The sequence below is a fragment of the Marmota marmota genome, unplaced genomic scaffold (genome assembly GCF_001458135.2).
Source record: "Marmota marmota marmota unplaced genomic scaffold, marMar, whole genome shotgun sequence".
Classification (NCBI taxonomy): Eukaryota; Metazoa; Chordata; class Mammalia; order Rodentia; family Sciuridae; genus Marmota; species Marmota marmota.
The window spans coordinates 1,224,161-1,232,061 of record NW_026000052.1 but is presented as its reverse complement, the minus strand read 5'-3'; the positions used below and the strand labels follow the sequence as shown (position 1 = coordinate 1,232,061).

The 7,901-nt window shown below is 60.0% G+C and overlaps 2 protein-coding genes across 2 annotated transcripts in view; both read left to right on the top strand.

Moving 5' to 3' along the window:
- Rabl6 (RAB, member RAS oncogene family like 6) overlaps positions 1-4,315 on the top strand; it is a 26,827-nt gene extending 22,512 nt beyond the window's left edge. Inside the window, exons 10-16 of the mRNA XM_015505741.1 lie at positions 13-204; positions 464-611; positions 1,565-1,780; positions 1,872-2,157; positions 2,455-2,626; positions 3,327-3,385; positions 3,482-4,315. Of these exons, the coding sequence (XP_015361227.1) occupies positions 13-204; positions 464-611; positions 1,565-1,780; positions 1,872-2,157; positions 2,455-2,626; positions 3,327-3,385; positions 3,482-3,661 (1,253 nt within the window). The 3' untranslated portion in view covers positions 3,662-4,315. The remainder of the gene's footprint in view (positions 1-12; positions 205-463; positions 612-1,564; positions 1,781-1,871; positions 2,158-2,454; positions 2,627-3,326; positions 3,386-3,481) is intronic.
- A 1,569-nt stretch (positions 4,316-5,884) lies between these two features.
- Positions 5,885-7,901, top strand: part of Ajm1 (apical junction component 1 homolog) — a 6,992-nt gene continuing 4,975 nt past the window's right edge. The window contains 2 exon segments of the mRNA XM_048813417.1: positions 5,885-7,532; positions 7,611-7,897. Coding sequence (XP_048669374.1) covers positions 7,670-7,897 — 228 coding nt within the window. The 5' untranslated portion in view covers positions 5,885-7,532; positions 7,611-7,669.

The following is a 7,901-nucleotide window of genomic DNA, read 5'->3' as shown; positions in this document are numbered from 1 at the left end:
GCCCCGGACCCCCCCAGCCTGTCCCCCCAGCACCTCCTCAGCCCTGCCCCCTGCTGCTACCCATATCCTCTGCACCCTCCTCCGAAGCCCCGCCCCTTCCTGCACACCCCTCTATCCCTGCCCAACCCCCACCCCAGCGACGCAGCATCATCTCCCGGCTATTTGGTACCTCGGCAGCTGCAGATGTGGCCCCTTCACCTCCAGGTAGGCCCAGAAGCAGCCCTTTCACTAAGTGGACTCATGGAGTGGCACCCTGTGTCTGTGGCCCCATGTGCCCTGTATACCAGGATATGGCCCCCATCCCTGGCAAGCTTCCCCCTTCCTCCTGGGCAAGTGGTCCCATGGCCAAGCTCTGGAGGCAGCTTTGGTCTTCAGCCCAGGCACACAAGCCACCACCCTAACCCCTTGCTGGCCTGGGGACAGGCCCACAGAGGGCTCAGGAGCCGGCATCTGTTGTCCACAGAACCTGCCCCAGCCGTAGAAGTCCCAGCAAGAGTCCAGAATGTTGAGGACTTTGTTCCTGAAGACAGGCTGGATCGAAGCTTCCTGGAAGACACAGTCCTGCCCAGGAGTGAGAATGGTGGTGCAGGCCCACAGCAGGACAGCGACAGGTGTGGATAGTTGGCAGACCTGAGCACAGATGTCTAAGATACCCCTGGGGGTGTCACACAGCATCCCTGGTGTTCTCTGGGAAGTAGTCGGCACTGAGGACAGAAGCAGAGCTAAGTGGAGAGCAGAGGAAAGTGCCTGGGCCCTGAGCACATCCCTAGGCTGGTCCACTTGGAGGTTGTAGGCAAGGCCACCTGGGTTTCAGATTTCCTGGTGGGCCAGAGCAGGCACTTCAGAGAGGAGAGGCTGAGCTAGGTGCACACACTGCCCACTGGCACATACCTGTAATTCCAGTGACTTGGGAAGCCAAGGCAGGAGAATTTTATGTTCAAGGCCAGCCTTGGCAGTTTGGCAAAACCTTGTCTCAAAATAAAAAGGGCTAGAGGCATAGCTAGGTAGCAGTGCAACCCTGGATTCCATCCCTAGTACCCCCCTCAAAAAAAAAAAAATTAATACCTTGGTAGCTGCAGATGTGGCCCCTGCACCTGTGGCCCTTGTGCCTTGCATACCAGGATATGGTACCACAACCCAGAGCTGGGTTCTGAGCCATACCCTTCCCCCTGGGTCTGGCCTCTGGGGCCAGCCCCTCTTGCCACTCTGCCCTAAGTACCATCTCCAGCTGATCCCCAGATTCAAACCCAGGTTCCAGTCCCACTTGGCAGATCCCACCGTGGGTGGCCACTGGCATTCCCAATGTCACATCATGGTGAAAGTGGGCTTCTCTACCAGAAATGCATAGATGGATAAGCCCAGGTGCCCAAGCTGGGCCCCTTTTCCCACTGGCCACCCCACTGGCTAGCAGCAGGCACCACTGCCCACCTCCCCACCCATCTCTGCTCAGGTCTCCCCACTGGAGCACACACCCAGGGTGGGGCAGCCCCACAGGCAACCAGGGTGAGGAGCCAGCAGCACGTGGTTCCCTGTGGCCTCTGACTGCCCTGCCCCTCCTTTGCAGTGACGGGGAGGCCTTAGGAGGGAACCCGATGGTAGCAGGTTTCCAAGACGATGTGGATCTTGAAGACCAGCCCCGTGGCAAACCCCTGCTGCCCTCTGGCCCCATCCCCAGCACACACATCAGTCTTTCGAGTGAGGAGGAAGCAGAGGAGGTGGCAGGTCACTCCAGAAGCGCTGCCCTGCCTCCCCAGCAGTGCTCACAGCCAGAGCCAAAACGGTATGGGTGGGGCCCCCAGGGAATGCCCAGGAGCTGGGGGACAGGGCATCCCAGGGTGGCCTCCAAGTTCCTGACCCTTCTTGCCATGAAGGTCATCCAAGGCTTCATGGCCACAGAAGACAGCAGTTCCCACACAAGCAACAGCGCCCTCCTGGCCAGGCGGGCTTCCCACTAGCTCTGGGCCTGAGAAGCTCAGCAGCACCAAGCCACCCAAACTCGCCACCAAGGGCTCCTCTCGCAGACCTGGAGATGGTAAAGATGGGCAGGTGTCGTCCTCAGAGAGTGATCCTGAGGGGCCCATTGCTGCCCAGATGCTGTCTTTCGTCATGGACGACCCTGACTTTGAGAGCGAAGAGTCGGACACTCAGCGAAAATTGGTGAGGACAGGTTGCTTGCTGACTGTCCTCCTGAGATGGAGGTCAGGAGGTGAGGGCCCAAGAAGATGGGTCAGTGCTGGCTTCCTGTCCTGCTGTGACACTGTGCCGCCTGGGAACAGTCGATGGGGCCTGTGCAGGATGTCCCACATCCTACATAGGCCTTGCTGGTCCTGACTCTAGGATGGGCTTGGGAGCATACACACCTGTCAGTGGAGTCCCCTGAGAACTCCCCACCTTGTTTCAGGGAACCATGGGGGTGGAAAGGGACAGTGGCCCTACCAGCTTCTCCTTGTCCAGGATGAGCTCCCTGTGAGAGAAGACCCCTCTGACGTGACTGACGAGGACACCAGCCCGGCCCAGACACTCCCACCACCCAGGCCTCCTGTGCCCTCCTGCAGAATGAAGAACGATGCCGATCTCTTTGGGCTGGGGCTGGACGAGACAGGACCCAAGGAGAGCAGTGAGGAAGGTGGGCGTGTGTGGGGATCCATTAGCCTCTTTGGAGCCTGGAGATACAGGCTATGATCCTTGTCCAAAGGCCAGTGTTAAAAAGAGTCAGCCCAGCCTGAGCTTTTTCCCTTGGGATAGCTGTTGGCCAGTGGGGTCTTCCAGCCATGCTATACCTCCTGGTGTGGCCCAGGACTGAGGCAGCCACATGCACAAGCCTAATACCAGCAGTGTGGGGCAGGGCCAAAGCCTGAGAGTTTGCGCTTCTAATCCCCAGATGTTCACTGTTCTGCCAACACCCCAGGATTATGAGTGTTCTAGGGCTGTGGTTTGGGACCAGACTGGAGGGGTGGACAGCTGGGGGTCCACATAGCAGGCACTTGGTGGCAGCACTCTGAGAGCTTGCATCTACTCCAAAGTTGGCCCCTAGTGTGGACAAAGCTGCTGTGATCTGCAGTTCTGAGCACACGTGGTTTTGCTGGTGGTTCCAGCCCCAGCAGGCTGGCCCTGGTCCTCCACTCTCAGACCCTGACCAGCAGCTTAACCCTGCACTGTAGCAGGAGTTTCCTCCCAGGCCTATTCATGGTGTGTCAGCCTGAGCACATGAGAGATTCCAAGGTCACCTGTGGCCAGGCCCAACCTGCAGTGGGCTGCTGCAGAAGCCTCTGCCCAGCACGCCACCTGGGCAAGGTAGCCACAGCTGAAGCTTGTCTCCCACACAGACAAAGATGGCAGGCCGCTCACCAAGGAGAAGAAGAAGAAGAAGAAGAAGAGCAGAGAGGTATCAGCCACCCTCTACTGGCCTGGGCCTGTGCACTGGGGGGAGGTAGGCTATGGCCCCCTAGTGGCCCCAGGTGACTGATTGTCCCCCTGCCAGGAGGAAGAAAAGGCCGCAAAGAAGAAGAGCAAACATAAGAAGAGCAAGGACAAGGAGGAGGGCAAGGAGGAGCGGAGGAAGAGGAGGAAGCCCCCTCGAAGCACCACCGAGCTAGAGGCCTTCCTGGGGGGCGGGGCCCCAGGCCGGCACCCTGGGGGTGGAGACTATGAGGAGCTGTAGCCTGCACCACTGTTCTGGGAAAGGACCACCCTACCGCGTGTCCCAGCCATCGCCTTTGCCCCATGTGGCCTGGCCCAGCACGCTCTGCACTTGCTTCCTTGCTGGAGGAGGCCCAGGGCCAGGCCTTGGTGGCCAGAGGCCTCTGGCCAGGCGCCACAGGTGCTGGGCCTCAGGCCAGCATGAGCCTGCTCTACAAGGAGGGAGGGGACAGCTGGGCTGCAGCTGGCTTGGTGGATGACCTGGTCCTCTCCAGGAAGAGCCACAGCCAGTCCCCAGCGTTTCTCAGGGAAGTGACTGAGGCAGAGGAGGGACCCGCAAGGGTCTGTTTTCAGAGGCAGGGCATGGGGCTGCTCTGCTTCTCAGATGTCCACCACCCAGCCCTGCTCCTGCTTGCCCTCCCAAGTTCTCCAGGGCCACAGCATGCCAATGGGTTCTGCTTCCTGTCGCAAGCCTTGGGCTGTGGATTATCCCTTCCCATGGACCCTGAGCACAGGTGCACACTCATGGGAGAGTGGCACACCCACCTTGCAGGGTGAGGCCTGTCCTGGGAGAGGGTGGGCGCAGCTGCACCTCTGCGCAGGTGAGCCAGGCTGGAGCTGGAGGCACCTTTCAGACACTCCACTCAGACTATAAAGCTCTGGTTTTACCACCGCGTCTGTTCTTTTCCTTTCTTTGGCTCTGTGAACCATCTGTGGTAGGACCAGCCTACCACTCCTTCACCTAGGTTCTCTTAACAGCCCCAAACGCCTTCTCCAGAAGCAGCTTCCCTCACCTAAGAGTGGTCTCTGACTTACCACTGGCTGCCTCAGCTCAGCCAGGGGCCCCACCTGGCGTTGGATGTGCTATGTGCTGTCTATGCTGAACTGCCAAGGCTATCTTGGGTGTAGTGCACCTAGGCCAACACCAGGCAGCTGCTGCAGAATACCCAGGGCCCAACCCAGTGAGGCCAAATGTGCCCTGCCCCATACAGCCTCCCTTCCTCCTGGGCAGTTGCCTGCAGCCTTTAGAGCCCCACCCTCACCAGCAATCAGCAGCATCCAGCCCCCGCCTACCACAGGATGTTGCCATGGAATCCTCCAGGGGCCAGCAGGCAGAGCTGTGAGCTGGTGACGTTAGGGATGGGGCACAATGCAGCATCTCCTGCCCATGCAGTAGGCCAGGCCAGCCTGTCTCAAATGCCCAAACTCTCCCCTTAGACCCCTGCCAGGGTGCAGTATGTCCTGGAGGCACAGTTCTCCACTGAGCAGGTCTGTGCCAGGAATCAGCTGACCTTAGAGCCTGACCTTGTGGCCCACAGCTTGTGAGGTCCTGACGTGGGACAGGTTCACGGCAAATGAATTTGCCCAGGACCACACAGCAGCACTGTGGTGGCCCCAGTAGGACACTAGTGGGGGCCCTACCCAGCAGGACAGACAGCAGAGGCATCCTTCCCCTCCCCACTCAGCTGGAATAGCCCAGGGCTTGGTACTTGGGTCACAGGGCTGGCAAGAGTTGGAATGAGGACAGAGCCATGTGGCTGAAGAATGAGCCACATGCAGACCCTCCTGGTGGACAGTGGGCAATTGCAGCCCACTGGCCTGGACACAAACAGCCAAGGACCCGCTCTGGACTGAGTGAGCCATCTGGCTCCAGGTACTTGCTGAGATTTTGGCACCTCAAGCTCCAAAATAGACAGTACCTGGGAAGACTGACAGGGCAGGGAGTCACCCATCTGCTCCTGCCTGGGCTTAACCGGAGACATGCATTCTGGGAGCCCCTGACCAGTCTGCAGTGAGGCCAGGGCTTGGGGCTCCTCCAGGTCCCTGACCTAAGGCTCTGCCAAGCTGCCTGCTGCTTGTGCAGGTGCCCTGGAGGTGGTGCTGGTGAGACCATCAGGCTTCTTCCTGGACGTGGTTCAGGACCCTGAGACCTGTATTTTGGGAATGTTGAAAACCTTGTGCTCAGCAAAGCTCCAAAGCAGAGCAAGAGCAAACCAGTCAGGGCCCTAGCCCTGCTGCGCAGCCCCCACCGGGTGCGGCCCCTTTAAGTGCTGCCCCCTTGGCTGCCATTGGGGGCAGTACTGAGCAGCCAGGCCAGGATCAGCGCTGCTGCCTGGAAGCTTCTGCCGGTGCCCCGGCGCAGCAGTGCGGGGGGATACAGAGGACCGGGCTGGAGCTGGTGCAGCCCACCCAGGATTCGGGCAACGTCCAGGTAAGAGGCCAGGGTGAACTGCCTAGCATGCTATTGTCAAGCAGAAGCTATCTGAGAGGATGGGACATCCCTGCCCCCAACCAGCACAGGCTAGTTCCTGCGATGGCTGCTCCAGGACAGGCCAGGGCAGGGCTGGGAGGTAAGGAAGGCTGCTTGGCCATCCGTGTGGGCTCCAGAAGACCCAGGGTCCTGGATTTGCCCAACGCCACCCCATCCCCACAGGGAGTGGGTGTCAGAGTCCAGGTCCTGACAGCCGCAGCTGGCAACGCTGGCTGTCACCTCCCTGGGGCGGAGCCTCACACCCTGTCATCCAGCCTAGATTCCAGCCTGGCCTTGAGCTTAGGATGAAAGAGGGGTCTGACTGGTGTGGGCATTAGCCTGGGATGGGACATAGACTGGACTTAGTGGCCCTGACCCAAAAGCAGCCCTGTGAGCAGAAATCTGAAGCTCAGCTGGGACACAGTTGACTCTTCACGGCCTGTCCACCTACAGTCCTGCCAGGTGAGGGCATGGCTAGCCCCTCATTAATTCCCCCAGTTTATCCTGGGGCAGATGCCCCCCAAGTGGGTGCTGAGTAGGAGGAGGAGGGCTGTCATCGCTTTCTGAACATCTCCCCAGCCAGCCTCTGGCCCTGGGGACCTGGAGGCCCTTGTGGCCCGTATCTGAACCTGAGCCTGGACCCAGCCAAGCCTGCAGCTCAGGGGCTGAAGAACCACAGGTTTCCATGGAGCCTTCGGGAGTGGAAGGAGGAGGGGGTAGGGCCCTCTCCTGGGAGGCAGTGGGGGAGCTTTCCCCGCCCTCCACCCTGCCTCCCCCCCCCTCCCCGCAGCTGGCAGCCTCCTGGCCGAGTGAGCTAATTCTCAGCTGAGGAAGATGGACGCCATAAGTACATGGTTCCATGGCCTGGGCCTGACTTTGAGGCTGCCATGTATACACCGGGCGGTGTCCATGTGCACTTACGCAAAGCTGGTGGGGGCGATCTTCAGCCTTCCTTGCCTGTCCCATCAAGCTTGGTGGATTTCAGCCACCCTAAGACAGCTGGGGTCAAAGGAGGCCCAGGCATGCTCTCTGAGGACTTTTTTTATGGCCTGGGCCACTCGGAGTTGAGGACATTTTTGCTTTGGATGCTTTGGATGCAGTCAAGTGTCCCTAGCCCTTGAAACCCTGAGTGAGGGGTACTGTGCTCAGCCTGGTCAGCAGGCTAGTGGGGATGTCTGAGACTTTCTGTAGGACTGGCTAAGGCTAGGGTCCTTGGACTTTCCCTCTCACGTTGCACAATTAAAAGGGTCACTCTGCATTGGGCATTGTACACCAATCTATACCTGTAAATCAATTCCAGTAAAGCTGAAATGAGCCCCATCATTCCAGCTGTGGACACCAGAGGGCAGTAGTCCTAGGACCATTTCCCCACTTTCCTCTCCTACCCACCTGCCTGCTCTGCCAAGAAAGGGGGTTCTGTCTATCCAAACCTGCCCAGGGGTCACTAGCAAGGAGAGGAATTCTGCCTAGGGACAAGAAGGCGTGGACCACTGCAGGCTAAGCCCTTCAGGCTGACCTGGCCCACCCCCATCTGCAGGAATCTCTAAGGTCAGCATGGGTACCTCTAAGGCCGGCATGGAGCAAGCGCCTGCGGCCTTGGCAAAGGCCTGCAGCCAGGGTTGCTTCACTCCCTGCGCCCCAGGTAAGCCGGGCCAGGGTGGTGGGAGGGTAAGGGGCCTGGGCTGCAGAGGGGGCTGCCCTGACCCGCGTCTCCCCCCAGGGCAAAAGCCCCCAAAGGCCGCGTGAGCTGGAGCCGCCAGCCTGGGGACGTCTTTTAAGATGACCCGCACGGACCCACCGGACCTGCTGGTGTCGACCGTGTACCAGGACATCAAGGTGGCGGCCCCGGGGCCAGCGTCCAGGCGCCAGCCATGTGAGCAATCCGTGGCCCGGCCTGCTGCGCCCGCGCCTTTCAACAAGCGCCACTGCCGCAGCTTCGATTTCCTGGAGGCACTGGACGGGCCGGCCATGGAGGCCCACCCAGAGCCTCCACCCCAGGAGCTCGCTGCTC